Consider the following 18,185-nt stretch of genomic DNA (forward strand, 5'->3'; position numbering starts at 1 on the left):
CTGCAGAGTGTACCATAATAAAATCTGGAGATTGCTTTCAATATATGGAAGCTTGAGAGCACAGTGGAGCCAGCACAGATGATACAAAAGGTGGGCACTATTTACATTTCAATGCGCAGACGCTGGAAAGTAGCGCTCCTGTGAGCCACAACCAAGATGGCGGCATTAAGCGCTACTGCGCATGCGCTACACAGAAATTGCCACACAGAGTGTCTTATTGGCTGTGGGACCTCCTAGCATAATGAGGAAACGCAGACATGCGTAGTAAGTGGCGGAAGACGCCAACTTAGAGACATAACGTCCTCCATGAGTCCCCTATGAATTATTGGTGAGTGAAAAGCTGCTGCAGCGATTTGCAAATATAATAATTGGTATAGCAAGAAGTATGTATTATAAGAGCGCTAGTTGAAAAACAATGAAATATATGGGAGTAGCTGAGAGTAAGGCACAATATCACTTCTGCACGTAAGCACTAAGCACTTTCTATTTAAACACTGCACATATATTTATAATGTACAAATGTAAGTATTTTATTGATAGTTGGTAATTGTCTTAAATGATTGAAAGCAATTTAACACTTGTTGAAGCACATATAAATAAGTAACAGGTATGGTTACTCACTGCTTGATAAAGGCTCAGATAGAGCTGAAACGTCGCCCGGCTATGTGGGTCGATTAAACCTGCCACATGTTTTCACCTTACAATGGAGTGCTGCCTCTTTTTTGAATCTCTGTGAACCTAGTGCAATCGTTGGACTGGTTGCTTGGGGCCTTGCACCCGAAGATAAGTATAAGTAGTGCTGTTCCTTTTTCTTTTATTATACTAAAAAATATAAATATTGGCGAGGTCACAGCACATGCATTTGCAGGGCATAACTCCAAACGTTTAAAGACAGGGAGAGAGATTTGGATTGTGGCAAGTGCATAGAAAGAGTGCCCACACTGAAGTCATTTAGTTTTTACTAAATAAGGGCTTATTGCTGAAGATAAAATGTTGCATACTGTGGCTTGGAATAAGTAAATTTTCTTTCTCTCCTGTCTTTTTTTTGCACTTTGAGATCCAATGGTCACCTACATTTTATGGACTAGTGCTGTTTTGCAATTTTTCTGCTTTTATTCTTATACATATACTGTACTCTAAGCAGTTATTTGTAGAGATATCTATCTATCTATCTATCTATCTATCTATCTATCTATCTATCTATCTATCTATCTCCCTACAATTTATTGTGCAGTGTTAGCATTGTCAGCATTGCTCAGGAAGCATAAAGGTATAATCACAGTGCCGATCCAGGCTTGTAGTGGGATTTAGTTGGTCTGCGCCCTGTCTGGCGCTATGCTAATACTGTATATGCTGAGTGCTTCTGAAAGGAATAAACGGAGACTACTGCACGGAATAAGTGGTTTCATTCCATGGGGCTAGAGACTGATTAGTGCACTGACTGCTGCGCTACTGATGAGCACTCAGCGCTGAACTGATAGAGGGAATCCATCTACCAGCCCAGCGCTGATCAGTGCGACAAGGGTTGAGCATTGCTCAGCATATGAAGTATAGGTACACAGTGCTGGTCAGGGCACAAACTGACTTACAGCTGTGCTAATGAAGACTTCTCAGTGCTGGGCCTGTGGAGCTATTCCCTGATGGAATCTCCCTACCAGTCCAGTGCTAAGTGCTTATCGTCAATGCTGCAGCCAGTCTGCACCCTGGCCGTCACTGCGAGAGCGCTAAAACTGTATATGCTGAGCGCTTCTGAAAGGAATAAGTGGTGTCTTCAAAATATAAGTGGCGCTGCCTCCTGGTGCAATGAACTTAGGAATTGCTTATTCCTCTGATTAACCCTTGCAAGTCATTACATTAGTCAGTATGTCCCTAGCCCTAGGGAGTGGCACAGCTTACCAGTGCAGTAAACACCATGTCAGTAACACTCAGCATGTACAGTATTACCAATGTCACAGTGACGGCCAGGGAGCGGACTGACTGACTGCTACATCGCTGATGAGCTGGGCTTGTAAGGGATTTTTCCATGAAAATCAGTTTACAAGTCCAGTGCTGAGAGCTACCCAGAACAAGGAGAAGTGCTAGAATGGCAGGGATTTGCCAGGTGAGTACTGATTTTTTTAATTTTAATTATAATTTTATATTTTTTCCTACTACTAGGTTTTTTAACTGCATCCCGACATATGACATACTTTTACGTCATATGACAGGTCCTTGTGTTTCATGCAAGCTTGCAAGCCGAGTCTGCAGTTTTTCCCTGCAGATGATGGCTGAATTATTCAACCATCAGCTGCCACTATCAGCCGTGGGTGGAGCAGAGCTCTGCCCAAGACGGTTAACATGTTAAATGCCACTGTTAATCTCTGACAGTGGAATTAAACATGCGCCGGCAGGGGGGCATGTCGTTCCACTGCATGCCCGTGACATGACTGTGTGGTGCTGAAGGGTTGCTATGACAGCGGGGTTCTACTGAACATCTCTGTGCTTGTCATGACAATTGTTCTGTGAAAGCTGGCATTTATAGGAGACTGATTTTTGCACTGCTATGTAAAGTACACACGATCGAATGTTTGCAGATTCAAGTCCTCTAAGGGAGCTAACAAATACAGTAAAAAGTGAAAGAAAGTGTTTTAAAAAATATGACAAAAATAAAAAAGCGCAAAAGTTCAAATCACCCCTTTTGTCCTGTTAAAAATAAAATAAAAAAATCCACATTTTTGGTATTGCAGCATTCTTAAAAGTCTCATCTATCAAAATATAAAATACCATATTTTGTGGACTGTAAGATGCACTGGACCATAACATGGGAGGAAAACAGGAAAAAAAAATGTTTTGGGTATTGGAGTGGAGTGGGGCATTGCTGCGGGCCCCGGGCTTGGAGGAGGGGGTGTTTGATGGTGCGAGGCTGCAGTGGGCCTCGGGATTTCAGAAAATGTCCTCGGAGTCCCTGCACTTCCCATTGTTTTCACTGCGATGGACTTCAGGAAAATGGCTGCCAGAGATGGCGCATGCACAGATTGAGATCTCGGGACACAACATCTCTGTGACCTGCAGCATCGCCCCACTCCTGCTGCCACTGCTAAATTCCTCCAGCATCGACCCTACCTCCTGTGACTCTGCTCCACTGCAGGCACCACCACCGTTAAGCTACATTCAGATTAAAAGGCGCACCCCCATGTTCCTCCCAATTTTGGGGAAGAAAAAGTGCATCTTATAATCTGAAAAATACAGTAGATTGATCCAATCAGTAAATGCGTAAAGAGACAAAAAATCAACACCAGAATTACGTTTTTTTGGCCACAACATTGAAATACATTGCAATAGGAGGCAATCAAAACATTGTATATACCACCAAATGGTATCAGTAAAAAGTCACTTCTGGGCGCAAAAAATAAGCCCCCACCCAGCTGCCTATCCTGAAAATTAAAAATGTTACGGGTCTTGGAAAATGACAACAAAAGCGAAATTTGTTTATTTTTTTTAACAAAATTTCCGAATTATTTTTTTGCCACTGAATAAAAAAATCTATACATGCTTGTATCTGCGTACTCGTGACCTGGAGAATCATATTGCCTGGTCAGTTTTGCTGTAAAGTGAACATGGTAAATAAAAAATCCAACGCACGCACTTGGAAGTTTTTCCAGCTTTTCAGTGCATCACATGATAAAATTGATGGTGTCATTTAAAAGTATAAAGTGTCCCACAAAAAAAAAGCTTTCATATGACTATGTGGATGGAAAAATGGCTCTTGGAAGGAGAGAAGGAGAGGAAAAATAAAAACAAAAAAAAGGAAAATAGCCGTGTCATGTAGGGGTTAAATCCTGGGCAACTTCTTTAATGAATAACACAACTAGTGCACACATAGAAATAAATGTACAGTATATATTTATCTATAGGCAGATTGATTAATGTGGCTAACTCTGCATTTTTGTTAAGATCATACATAAACATGCACATATTGTACATTACATATATACGTTTGTGTGTTTATATATACAGTATATTAATAAATGCAGATTTAATCAATACATATATACATGTCTTTGTGTATATAAAGTTCTGAAAGTGCACAGCTATTAATTAGTTTCTGTGTAAGGCTGTGTGCACACGTAGCAGATTTTTCGCGTTTTTTTCGCGGTTTTTTGCTATAAAAATGCTATAAAACCGCGAAAAAAACGCATACATTAAGCATCCTACTTAATAGGATGCAATCCGCATTTTTTGTGCACATGCTGCGTTGTTTTCCTGAGCGGAATCGCATTCCAGAAAAAAACGCAGCATGTTCATTAAATTTGCGGAATCGCGGGGATTCCGCACACCTAGGAATGCATTGATCTGCTTACTTCCCGCATGGGGCTATGTCCACCATGCGGGAAGTTAGCAGATCATGTGCGGTTGGTACCCAGGGTGGAGGAGAGGAGACTTTCCTCCACCGACTGGGCACCATATAATTGTTAAAAAAAAGAATTAAAATAAAAAATATTGATATACTCACCTTCTGATGGCCCCGGAGTCTTCCCGCCTCTCAGCGGTGCACGCGGCGGCTTCCGTTCCCAGGGATGCTGTGTGTGAAGGACCTGCAATGACGTCGCGGTCACGTGACCGCAATGACGTCGCGGTCACGTGACCGTGATGTCATCGCAGGTCCTGCACACAAAGCATTTATAGGAACGGAAGCCGCTGAGGAGATCAGGGGCCATCAGAAGGTGAGTATAACCATTTTTTTTATTTTTTTAAATTATTTTTAACATGATATCTTTTACTATTGATGCTGCATAGGCAGGATCAATAGTAAAAAGTTGGTCACACTTGTCAAACACTGTTTGACAAGTGTGACCAACCTGTCAATCAGTTTTCCAAGCGATGCTGCAGATCGCTTGGAAAATGCTAGCATTCTGCCAGCTAATTACGCTTGCAAAATGCTAGTGTTTAGCGGTAATACGCATGCCAATTCGCCATGCGATATACCCACGGCAGGAGTTGCAGAATTGCAGCGGAAATTTCCGCGGAAATTCTGCGACGTGTGCACTTAGCCTAAATCTCTGGGATCCAAGAAGTATCATTTCTCCTTATGGAGAGTGACATGATAAGCATGTCGAGGTGAGGAGACTTAAAGCCGCATTGCTCCTCTGGGAAATATGCAAATTGTCTCTTCAGAGAGGAAGAGGACTAGAACTCTAGTGCCACCTATTGGAAGTATCAATCCTACCAGTCAATTTCGACCCTTTAACGAGCCTTGTCACATGACTTAGGATAATAGCCAAACCAGAATCTCAATTTGCAGACACTGTGTTTCGGGGTACTGCCCCTCGTCAGTGCAAAGTGGAGATCAGGTTTGGCTGATTGAGAGGCGTCTGACCGGGATACAAGAAGTTTCTGGTTTGACTCGAGTATAAGCCTTGTATGCATTGTCCCCCTCATCCCCATACTGGTATGCATGGCTCCCCCATCTCTGTGATTGTATGCATGGCTCCCCCATGCCCCTATCCTTGTATGCAAGATTCCTGTTAAAAAAAAATAAAAAAATCATATTTACCTGCCTGCATGCCCTCAGTGGCACTGCATCTCGTTCATTCTGGTGCCAACAGCTCTGTCTTCCGGCTGAGCGATCACATGGCCCCGCTCATTAAGGTAATGAATATGCACTCCACGCCTATGGGAGTGGAGAGACGTGAATGTGCATTACCTTAATGAGTGGGGCCACGTGAGCGTTCGGCACAGGAAGTGCTGCTGGCGCCAGAACGAAGGAGATGCAATGCCAGCGAGGGCGCGCCGGTAGGTGAGTAGGATTTGTGCTGGAAGCCGGCGGCTGCAGCTGGCACTGTGCGCTATTACAGCAGCAGCACAGGCTTTACCCACAGCTGCTGGCTCCTGCTTCTGTGACCCGCTGCTTTGCTGCTCCCCCTTTCCCGCCGGCTTCTGGGACAATTGACTCGTGTATAAGCCGAGGGATGCGTTTTCAGCACAAAAAAATGTGCTGAAAAACTTGGCTTATACGCGAGTAAATATAATATATTCAGTTATTTTTATTATTTACAGTATATTCTTTACTTATTGTTTATACTTACGTACATTAAATAATTTATTATTGGTTATTTCACAATTCTATGGAGCAAAGGAGATTAAGAAAAAGGACGCTTATGTAAATGATCAGAATCTGTAACGCAAACATCAGTCACTATCTAGACTCCAGTAGTTCTGATTTTTTTTTCTCTCATTCTATATGTAAAGAAAAGAAAAAAGGAGCACCTGATGACCAACCCAACTGATAAGTTAAAAAGACAAATCCAAAATGTAAATGGAGTACATCACCGCCAATACCCAAACTGAACCATTTATACATCCATGTAGAGGACTTCGCCTATAAAAATGATCCATGTTGTTTAGATTTTACATACAGTGTGTGTACAGTGAAGGAAATAAGTATTTGATCCCTTGCTGATTTTGTAAGTTTGCCCACTGGCAAAGACATGAACAGGCTATAATTTTAAGGGTAGGTTAATTTTAACATTTAGAGATAAAATATCAAAAATAAAATCCAGAAAATCACATTGTATAAATTATATACAGTACATTTATTTGCATTTTGCAGTGAGAAATAAGTATTTGATTCCTCTGGCAAACAAGACTTAATACTTCGTGGTAAAACCCTTGTTGGCAAGCACAGCAGTCAGACATTTTTGTAGTTGATGATGAGGTTTGCGCACATATCAGGAGGAATTTTGGTCCACCCTCTTTGCAGATTATCTCTAAATCATTAAGATTTTGAGCTTGGCAATTTGAGCTTCAACTCCCTCCATAAGTTTTCTATGGGATTAAGGTCTGGAGACTTGCTCTGCCACTCCATGTGGAGCGGCCCCCAGACGCAGAACGGCGGGGTACTCGGTACCGGGTCTATCGGTTCTGAGGATGTCACGGTGGCCTGACCCGGTCCGTGGTCCTGCTAAGGGGCGCCCAATAAAAGGTGTAGGTGGTGGTGTAGGTCGCAGTAAATAACGAGGACACAGGGTTGCAGTCTCTTTACCTCTTTACTGAAGGCTTCGGCATCCGCAATCCAGAGGACTGTTAACAGGGCTGGCTGAGACCGGCCGGTCCGAAGGCACATCCAGAGTTCCCTTTGCAGGTGGAAATCAGTGCCTACCTACTAGCGCCTGGGTGTTGTAGTACTTCCCTGCTGAGCACCACGGGATAGTCCTCACAACTGTCGTGTATGTTTCTGTTCTTTCTCTCTGTCCCCCAGATGATATGGATAGGACGCACCCGTATGACGGGGTAGGCCTGGAGTTATTTTATAGGGACCCTAGAGACGCCCCTCTCCCACAATTGCCTCCATTGTCTTCATTAGGTGATTTAGGTGAGGCAGCCAACCTATAATTAACTGCCCTGCTGTTGGTTTGAAGTAATGCGTGGAGCCCAATACTTCCTCGGCGTTCCGGCCACTGGCTACGCGCCTCAGTAGGATGTTGCTGATCTCGGGGCACGACTCCTACTGGTTCTTTCGCCTTTGTGCTGTGATCTCGTTTCTCACTTCTCCACAATAAACCTCGCTTCTTATCCTTTCTTAAGATACCGCCGCAATGAAGTGCAGGCGCGGTTTCATAACGATCTGTCCTTTTTGATAGGCCTCTGTCAGGATCCCACCCCTGCCAGGGACCCCCCTGAATCCTCCCAAGCAACCTCTTCTCTCACTAGGTGTTGCCTGGGCAAAACCCAGTCAGCTTTCTTCCTAACTTCCTATCCAGCCCCCAGTTTTACCAGATTGTGAGGAGTGGCCTAATACATAGAACCCTTTGCTCCCCCTGGTGGCCAGAGTGTGAAGTGTAATGTGTGACTGTGATACCTGATCAGGTGAACTCCTTTAGTGCCATCAGATGTACCATCACTCCCCTTAGTGGCGGAGCGTCAGTACTGCAACGACCAGGACTCTGGGGCGCTGCACATGACCTTAATGTGCTTCTTTTTGATCCACTCCTTTGTTGCCTTGGCTGTACCGTATGTTTTGGGTCATTGTCTTGCTGGAAGACCCAGCCACGACCCATTTTTAATGTCCTTGCAGAGGGAAGGAGGTTATCACTCAAGATTTTACAGTACATGGCTCCATCCATTCTCCATTTAAGCGGTGAAGTAGTCCTGTGCCCTTAGCAGAGAAAGACCCCCCAAAACATGTTTCCACCACCATGCTTCACAGTGGGTGCAATGTTCTTTGGATCATAGGCAGCATTTCTCTTCCTCCAAACACGGTGAGTTGAGTTGATGCCAAGCTCCTCAATTTTTGTCTCATCTGACCACAGCACCTTCTCCCAATCACTCACAGAAACATCCAGGTGTTCATTGGCAAACTTCAGACGGGCCTGCACATGTGCCTTATTGCGGGCACTGCAGGATTTTAAACCTTTACGGCATAATGTGTTACCAATGGTTTTCTTGGTGACTGTGGTCCCAGGTGCCTTGAGATCATTAACAAGTTCTCCATGTGTAGTTTTAGGCTCATTTCTCACATTCCTCATGATCAAGGATACCCCACGAGGTGAGATGTTGCATCGTGCCCCGATGGTGTATTTGTTCCATTTTTCTTACTATTGCACCAATAGTTGTCTCCTTCTCACCCAGCATTTTATGTAAGGTTTTGTAGCCCATTCCAGCTCTGTGCTGGTCTATGATCTTGCCCTTGACATCCTTATAAAGCTCTTTGGTCTTGCCCATGTTGTAGAGGTTAGAGTCTGAGTTATTAACTGAGTCTGTGGATAGGAGTCTTTTCTAAAGGTGACTATGTAAGACAGCTGTCTTTAATGCAGGTAATGAGTTGATTAGGAGCCTCTAACTGGTCTGTGGGAACCAGAAGTCTTAATGGTTTGTAGGGGATCAAATGCTTATTTCTCACTGCAAAATTCTAATAAATTTATATAATTTATACAATGTGATTTTCTGGATTTTATTTTTGATTTTCTATCGCTCAATGTTAAAATTAACCTACCCTTAAAATTATAGACTGTTCATGTCTTTGTCAGTGGGCAAAGGTGCAGAATCAGCAAGGGATCAAATACTTATTTCCTTCACTGTATTTACGTTTTCATGCCTCTCTTGGGAGGATGAATAGAGTACACTGACCGTTTGTGAGCTTGCACTTGCAGGGCTTCTGCAGTGTCAGTGTGCGCACACTGTCATCTCTATCTTGTCACCATCCACGGTCCATTAAGGTGTAATTCTATGTAAATTAACTTCAATTTAAGTTTTGAAGATGACAGACGCTCTGTGAAAGGTGCAAAATCATAAGGGGCTGGAAAATATATTCTCAGCATCTTTTCATTTGTTAAATTTCTGAAGTAATGAGACTTAGGGTTTCAGATACAAAATATCCCAGTGTCATTTTTCCATACACCATATGGAAAAGTGGATAGGACAATATATGTCAGATACAGCTCTGGCAAAAATTAAGAGTCCACCACATCAAAACCCTGTCATGGGCAGCCCAATCTTCAGACCTGAACTCCATTGAAAGCCTCTGGAATGTAATCAAGAGGATGATGGATAGTCACAAGCCATCAAACAAGGAAGAACTACTTTCATTTTTGCGCCAGAAGCAGTGTGAAAGACTGGTGGAAAGCATGCCAAGACGCATGAAAGCTGTGATTAAAAATCATGGATATTCCACAAAATATTGATTTCTGAACTCTTCCCGAGTTAAAACTTTAGTATTGTTGTTTCTAAATGATTATGAACTTGTTTTCTTTGCATTATTTTAGGTTTGAAAACACTGTTTGTTTGTTTTTATTTTGACAATTTCTCCTTTTCAGAAAAAAAATACAAAATTTATTGCTTAGAAATTTGGAGACGTGTTATCAGAAGTTTATAGAATAAATGTACAATTTACATTTTACTCAAAAATATACCTATAAAGAGAAAAATCCGACAAACTGAACATTTTGCAGTGGTCTCTTAATTTTTAGCTGCATATGTTTTTCTATGGGCGACATATGCCGACATATACCGCCTAATGTCATTTTTTAGTGACAAACTAATCACTTAAACATTACATTAGTGGAAATCAATGGTAGCAAGTAAAAGTTTATGGCTGACATCTGTAAATTATTGTCTTTAGGCTAAGATGGATTCTTTGTATTAATAATATAAATTGTGATTAACATTATTCTGTATTTTGGTTCCCATAGCTCATAAAGAAAATATAAAGCCAAGAATAAATGGTATTGGGAATATGACAGAACTGGAAGTAGAAATTGGTAAGTACAGCACTATAGGATGACTTGTGAGAATTGAATAATAGGGATGGATTACAGTATAATAATAATAACACCCGTATCACATGACCGCGGTTCGCTGATGGGTTGGCATGACAACCCGGGGTCGGCAGGAGACCCTAGTGGATATCATTGCCAGATAGCTATGAGCGCCAGTCAGTGGTCGCTGCTCATAGCAAATGAGCATTTCTGCTACACACAGGTGATCTGATCATCGCCTGTGTGTAGCAGAGGCGATCAGACAACTGCAGCTTCTAGTCTCCCATGGAGGCTATTGAAGCAAGTAAAATGCAAAAAAGAATGTTTTTAAAAATATATATATATAAAAAAATAATACATATAAACTTTCAAATCACCCCCCCATTCGCTTCATTCAAAATAAAACAATAAAAAAATACACATTTGTTATCGCCGCGTTCAGAATCACCCAATCCATCAAGCTACTGATTGATTTATTGATATTGATTGGGAAAAGAATTAATCCGATTGGTAAATGGTGTAGCGAGAAAAAAACGCCACAGCATTGCATCAAAGTGCAATGACGGGAGATCAAAAGATTGTATCCACACCAAAATGGTATCATTAAAAATATTAGCTCGGCACGCAAAAAATAAGCCCGCACCCAGCCCGAGATCACGAAGTATGTCGCAATTTATTTTTATTTTTAACAAACTTTCGATTCTTTTTTCACCATCGAAATAAAAAGCGACCTATATATGTTTGGTATCTATGAACTTGTAATGACCTGGAGAATCATAATGACAGGTCAGTTTTAGCATTTAGTGAACATGGTAAAAAAAATCCCAAAAAGAGTTGTGGAATTGCACTTTTTTTTTGCAATTTCACCGAACTTGGAATTTTTTTTCCCTTTCCTAGTACATGATATGGTAAAACCAATGGTGTTGTTCAAAAGTACAACTTGTCCCACAAAAATCAAGCCCTCACATGGCCATATTGACGGAAAAATTAAAAAGTTAAAAAAGTTATGGCTCTGGGACGAAGGGGACTGAAAAATGGAAACGCAAAAAAACAAAAAAGGGCTGCGGCCTGAAGGGGTTAAACTTGTTCAAATATAGACAAGAAATGTGATAGTACATATATTGATTGATCTGTCTGTCCCTTTATTTATCTCTGTATACACCTTTTCACTTTTTCTGCAACTTCTTTTTTAATGATTAACTTGAATTAATAAATGAACGATAAACCCCTTCACCACCTTGCGATATTCCATTTTTGTGCTTTCATTTTTTGCTCCCCTTCTTCCCAGAGCCATAACTTTTTTATTTTTCCTTCTATATATTCATATGAGAGCTTGTTTTTTGCAGGATGAGTTGTAATTTTGAATTACACCATTGATTTTACCATATGTTGTACTGGAAACCACAAACAAATTCCAAAAGCTATGAAATTGCAAAAAAGTGCAGTTGCACAATTGGTTTTTGGATTTCTTTCTCGCTTCATTGGGGGGCACAGGTAACCATGGGTGTATGCTGCTGTCGCTAGGAGGCTGACACTATGCAAATAAGGAAAAAATAACTCCTCCTCGGCAGTATACACCCACCGACAGGCACAAGTCAACTCAGTTTTTGCTTAGTGTCCATAGGAGGCAGACCTGGATCTAACACCAAATCCGCTTTATCTTTTTTTCAGGGAATTTTGCGTGTGTTTATTAATCATTTCCCTTTTTCTTTCAGATTCACTCCTCTGGGTAACAGGGTGCAGCTTCTCACCCTGTTTTCCCCACGTTATGCGACCGAGAGAGCAGTGTGGTATCACCCACATCGCTCACTCTCGGACCCGCTGACAGGACTTTGTCCCATCACCCTTTTGGGTGTTTCAGGGTGACTTTTTGTCCTCGCCTTTTAACCTCCTCACCCCTCTGCTTGGAGAGGGTTGAGAGGAAGATGGTGGTCACCGGTGGTGACCTCCCCTCTTCTCACAAGGGGTTGATGCTGTCTTCTGCGCCATTCCGGATACGGTGCGGGAAGGAGGATCTTCTCTTCCAGGACCCTCTCTACCTTTCAAGAGCTCCTGACAAGATCCTCAGCTATGAAGAGGGGACCAAATCTTTAAGCAGGTAGTTTGACCCCCCGCCCGCCTGCAGCACTAGATGCTGCAGCATTCACCTCCTGCAGCGCTCATCCTTTTCTCGGTGATTTATTCAAAATTTGCACCCTTTTGCCTTCTCAGCGCGCGATTCCCTGTCTCTTCTCTTGGCAGACTTTTTCTGGGTGGCCACGCCCCTTCCCTTCTGGCCTAACCAGCCCCTGACTCCTTCACAGCGCTGGGCACGCCTCCCCCTGGTCCCAGCACTGGCATTGGTCACTCTCAGGTGGACCACGCCGCTTCAGGCGCGTCAGCTAATAGGGCCGTCGGTTTCACGTTATGCGGCTGGCCATGCCCCTTTTTCTGTGCGCCCTATCCAAAGGGCCAATTACAGGAAGCCTACCGTCCCTATCTCTTCAGGAGAGCTTCCCCACTCACCGTTCGCTCTCAGCATGTTGTGTGGCCAAGAGGTCTTCTTCCAGTCGGGGGACACAGCTTCCTGCACTGCTGCTGCATCATCGCTGGGTGTCTGGTATCCTCGGGCCTTCTCCCCTCAGCAGTATCGCCTTTCTGGCATCCTGCTACAGGTGTCACTCAGTCTCTACCTATGCCCAACCCCGCAGGGGCCCCCGGCTATATCCCTACAGTGACTCACTACGCTTGTACCCACTGTAAGAGAAAGTGGGCTTCAGGCCAGCCATCTCCCTTCTGTCCATCCTGCAGTCCTTCCACCATGTCCGTCCCTCAGGGAGTCCCTAATGCCAGGGATGAGTGCACTCCCCCTCCCCTGGAGTGGGCTGTTGCCATGTCTCAGTTTGTCTCTGACCTGACTAAAGTGTCGCAGTTCCTGGTACAGATCCTGGAACACATTCCACTTCTAGTTCCTTACCGCGAGCGGTTTTCAGGTTTTTACTCAAATCTGTTCGTAGTTCTGAAAAAAGACAGCTCTCTCCACCCGATTTTGGATCTCAAGCAGTTGAACCGCCACCTTCGGATTTGGCACTTCAAGATGGAGTCTCTGCGCTCGGTGATCGCTTCCATGGGACCGGGAGAATATCTGTGCTCTGTGGACATTCAGGATGTGTACCTACTAGTGTTGAGCGATACCGTCCGATACTTGAAAGTATCGGTATCGGAAAGTATCGGCCGATACCGGCAAAGTATCGGATCTAATCCGATACCGATACCCGATACCAATACAAGTCAATGGGACACCAAGTATCGGACGGTATCCTGTATGGTTCCCAGGGTCTGAAGGAGAGGAAACTCTCCTTCAGGCCCTGGGATCCATATCAATGTGTAAAAGAAAGAATTAAAATAAAAAATAGGGATATACTCACCTCTCCGACGGAGCCTGGACTTTACCGCCGTAACCGGGAGCCGTTGTACCTAAGAATGCGCGCTTGAAGGGCCTTAGTGACGTCACGGCGCTCTGATTGGTCCGTAGCGGTCGCGTGACCGCTACGCGACCAATCACAAAGCAGTGACGTCACCTAAGGTCTTTCAAGCGCTTGAAATACCTTAGAAGATGTCCGCAGCTTCTGATTGGTCGCGTAGCGGTCGCGTGACCGCTACGCGACCAATCACAAAGCAGTGACGTCACCTAAGGTCTTTCAAGCGCTTGAAAGACCTTAGGTGACATCACTGCTTTGTGATTGGTCGCGTAGCGGTCACGCGACCGCTACGGACCAATCAGAGCGCCGTGACGTCATCTAAGGCCCTTCAAGCGCGCATTTTTAGGTACAACGGCTCCGGGTTACGGCGGTAAAGTCCAGGCTGCGTCGGAGAGGTGAGTATATCCCTATTTTTTATTTTAATTCTTTCTTTTACACATTGATATTAATCCCGATACCGATTCCCGATACCACAAAAGTATCGGATCTCGGTATCGGAATTCCGATACCCGCAAGTATCGGCCGATACCCGATACTTGCGGTATCGGAATGCTCAACACTAGTACCTACACATTCCTGTTTGTGTATAGCATCAGAGGTTCCTTCGTTTCACGATCCAGGAGCCACATTACCAGTACACAGCTCTCCCTTTTGGCCTGGAGTCCGCTCCCAGGGTCTTCACAAAGGTAATGGCGATGGTCATGGCCATCCTTCGATCAAAGGGATCCTCATAATCAGAAAAAAAAGGGGGAGAAGCCAGCACTGCTTATGGTCAGAACGCAACAATTAAAGTGCACATGCACAAGCTAAATTCTAACTGTATTTCAAATATGAGACATTCAGCAAACAATTGATCAATTCTTTGAGCTACCCCGCCACTTCACGGCATTCTCATAATGGGGCAGTCCTACTCTACGTATTTTATTTGCATTGTGCCATTACGGCCTCCTAAATGAATTAAGAGTATAAAAGGAAAGACCACATTACATGCAAACTGTACCTGGAGCATTTCAGAATCACTCCCTTGGTGCCAGGAAAGGCAAGCGCGGGTAAAGGCCGATCAGGTCCTGTGCAGACATCTCAGATCTGGCTTCCACACTGCTAAACCAACACCAAAGTTAAAGGGTGAGACAGGCTGAGACACAGGTGCACAATTAACTAAAGCCTGAGGCAGGGCAGGGCTGCTGTGTGTGTGCACCGCAGCCTATCAATCACAGTGAACACAGAAAGAATAGCGTACATAACCCAGCGTGCGCGGCAACAGTGGTGGTCAGCCACTTACCAATGCAACAGCAGAAAAAAAAGGGGGAGAAGCCAGCACTGCTTATGGTCAGAATGCAACAATTAAAGTGCACATGCACAAGCTAAATTCTAACTGTATTTCAAATATGAGACATTTAGCAAACAATTGATCACCTGTGTCTCAGCCTGTCTCACCCTTTAACTTTGGTGCTGGTTTGGGAGTGTGGAAGCCAGATCTGAGATGTCCGCACAGGACCTGATCAGCCTTTACCCGCGCTTGCCTTTCCTGGCACCAAGGGAGTGATTCTGAAATGCTCCAGGTACAGTTTGCATGTAATGTGGTCTTTCTTTTTAAACTCTTAATACATTTAGGAGGCCGTAATGGCACAACGCAAATAAAATACGTAGAGTAGGACTGCCCCATTATGAGAATGCCGTGAAGTGGCGGGGTAGCTCAAAGAATTGATCAATTGTTTGCTAAATGTCTCATATTTGAAATACAGTTAGAATTTAGTTTGTGCATGTGCACTTTAATTGTTGCGTTCTGACCATAAGAAGTGCTGGCTTCTCCCCTTTTTTTTCTGCTGATCCTCATAATCCCCTATCTCGACGACGTTCTGGTCAAGGGTCCGTCTCGTCGGGAATGCGGCCAGAGTCTCCAGATCACTCTGGACACGCTAATCGGTCTCGGTTGGATAATCAACAAAGAGAAGTCGACCTTAATTCCGACCCAACGCCTCGATTTCCTGGGCATGGAATTCGACATCATTCAAGCCCAAGTCTTCCTCCCAAAGGAGAAGTTCCTTTCTCTCCGGCATGGCATCAAAGCCCTAAAGCGCCCTGTCCATCTGCCTCTACGGCTCTGCATGAGAGTACTAGGGAAGATGGTCGCTTCCATGGAAGCAGTACCTTATGCTCAGTTCCACTCTCACCCTCTCCAGCTGACCCTCCTGTCAGCCTGGGACAGGAGCCCACTTTTCCTAGATCGCCCAGTTCGCCTACCTCTCAATGTGAGACAGCCTCTCACTTGGTGGACGCTATCCACCTCCATTCTGTGCAGGAGGTCATTTCTCCCCCTCCCCTGGCAGGTCATCACCACCAATGCCAGTCTTCAGGGGTGGGGTGAGGTCTTTCTCTATCTCACAGGGCACAGCCGCTGGAATGTTCAAGAGACCCTTCTCCCAATCAATCTCTTGGAGATCAGGGCAATCTTCCTTGCCCTCCTCCCCTGGCAGTCCCTCCTCACGGGAAAACCAGTCCGCATTCAGTCAGACAACGCCACGGCCGTGGCTTACATAAACCACCAGGGAAGGACTCGCAGCAAGCAGGTCATGGGGGAGGTGGCAAAAATTCTGCAGTGGGCAGAAAACCATGTTCCCGCCATATCAGCTGTCCACATTCCAGGTGTGGACAATTGGGAAGCCGACTTTCTCAGCCATCAGGGGCTCGTGCCAGGCGAGTGGTCTCTCCACCCCACCGTCTTCAACCAAATTTGTCAGAGGTGGGCCGTTCCGGATGTCAACCTGATGGCTTCCCGAACAAACCACAAGGTTCCCCAGTACGTATCCAGGTCTCGGGACCTGATGGACGTCGGTTGCGACGTCCTTGTGATCTCGTGGGCCCAGTTCCAGATGCCTTATCTGTTTCTGCCTCTTTCATTGATTCCATTGATTTACTAAAAAAAGTAAAGGCAGAGGGGGTTCCCGTTCTCTTAGTAGCTCCAGATTGGCCTAGGAGGGCCTGGTATGCAGAGCTAGTGAACATGTCAGACGTCCCCTGGAGATCCTCCCAGACCGTCCGGATCTTCTATTGCAAGGGCCCCTCTTCCACCCGAATTCTCGGTCTCCGAATTTAATGGTATGGCAGTTGAGGCCACGGTCCTAAGGGACGCAGGTTTTTCCCACAGTGACATACGGACCATGATAAAAGCTAGGAAACCGGCATCTTCATGTATCTATCATAGATGTTGGAAGGTCTTTTTCCGATGGTGCCATGACAACAGTTTATTCCCTATGGTCTTTTCCCTTCCTTCAGTCCTCGGTTTCCTTCAAACCGGTCGCGATTCAGGCCTTTCTCTGAGTACCTAAAGGGTGCGGTTTCCGCTCTGTCCAACCTCTTCCAAAGGGACCTGGCTTCCCTTCCCCAGGTAAAGACCTTCCTTCAGGGTGTCGCTCACATTGCGCTTGCTTACCATCCTCCGATTGAGCCATGGGATCTCAACCTTGTTCTCGGCGCCCTCCAGCGCGCGCCTTTTGTACCAATTTGGGACATTTCCTTTTCACTTCTTTCATGGAAAGTGGTTTTCCTGGTTGCCATCATCTCTATTAGGAGAGTCTCCGAGTTGGCGGCATTGTCGTTCTCCCTTTCTGATTTTGCACCAGGATAAAGTGGTCCTTCGGCCTGTTCCTTCCTTTCAACCAAAGGTAGTTTCGGCTTTTCACATCAACGAGGACATCATCCTTCCTTCCTTGTGCCCTTCCCCGGTTCATCCCTTGGAGAAATCTCTCCACAAACTGGATTTGGTCAGGGCTATCCAAGTCTATCTTTCCAGAACTGCTTCTTGTCGCCAGTCCGATCCTCTGTTTGTCATCTCTGAAGGTCGTCGGAAGGGGCTCCCGGCCTCTAAATACACAATTGCTCGTTGGATTCGTTCGATGGTTCTGAAGGCATACAGTGTTCAAAACAAACAGCCTCCTCTGGGGGTGAGGGCTCACTCTACCCGGGCTGTGGGAGCTTCCTGGGCCCTTCATCACCAGGCTTCAGCTTTGCAGGTTTGCAAGGCCGCAACCTGGTCATCTGTTCACACCTTCGTAAGGTTTTACAAGGTGCATACTCAGGCTTCTGCGGACGCAGGCCTGGGTAGGAAGATACTGCAGGCGGCGGTTTCCCACCGGCCAACCTAAGTCTCCTTTTCTCTGAATATTTTCCCCACCCGTGGGACTGCTTTTGGACGTCTTATGGTTACCTGTATCCCCCAATGAAGCGAGAAAGAAAGAGGGATTTTTGGTTCTTACCATAAAATCTCTTTCTTAGAGCTTTCATTGGGGGACACAGCATCCTCCGTGTACCGTGTTGGCCAATGTGCCGTTGTTTTGGGTTGGTACGTAGGTTGAGTTTGTTTATACTTGCTCCTACTACTGCTTTAGCACAAACTGAGTTGACTTGTGCCTGTCGGTGGGTGTATACTGCCGAGGAGGAGTTATTTTTTCCTTATTTGCATAGTGTCAGCCTCCTAGCGACAGCAGCATAC

General features: G+C 44.9%; 1 protein-coding gene across 2 annotated transcripts in view; it reads left to right on the forward strand.

Annotated features, from left to right (window-relative positions):
• IL18R1 (interleukin 18 receptor 1) overlaps positions 1-18,185 on the forward strand; it is a 140,276-nt gene that overhangs the window by 45,180 nt on the left and 76,911 nt on the right. For both annotated transcript variants that reach the window (XM_077296652.1, XM_077296654.1), the window contains exon 2: positions 10,167-10,235. In XM_077296652.1, the coding sequence (XP_077152767.1) occupies positions 10,167-10,235 (69 nt within the window). The remainder of the gene's footprint in view (positions 1-10,166; positions 10,236-18,185) is intronic.

The sequence above is a fragment of the Ranitomeya variabilis genome, chromosome 3 (assembly GCF_051348905.1).
Source record: "Ranitomeya variabilis isolate aRanVar5 chromosome 3, aRanVar5.hap1, whole genome shotgun sequence".
NCBI classification, from domain to species: Eukaryota; Metazoa; Chordata; class Amphibia; order Anura; family Dendrobatidae; genus Ranitomeya; species Ranitomeya variabilis.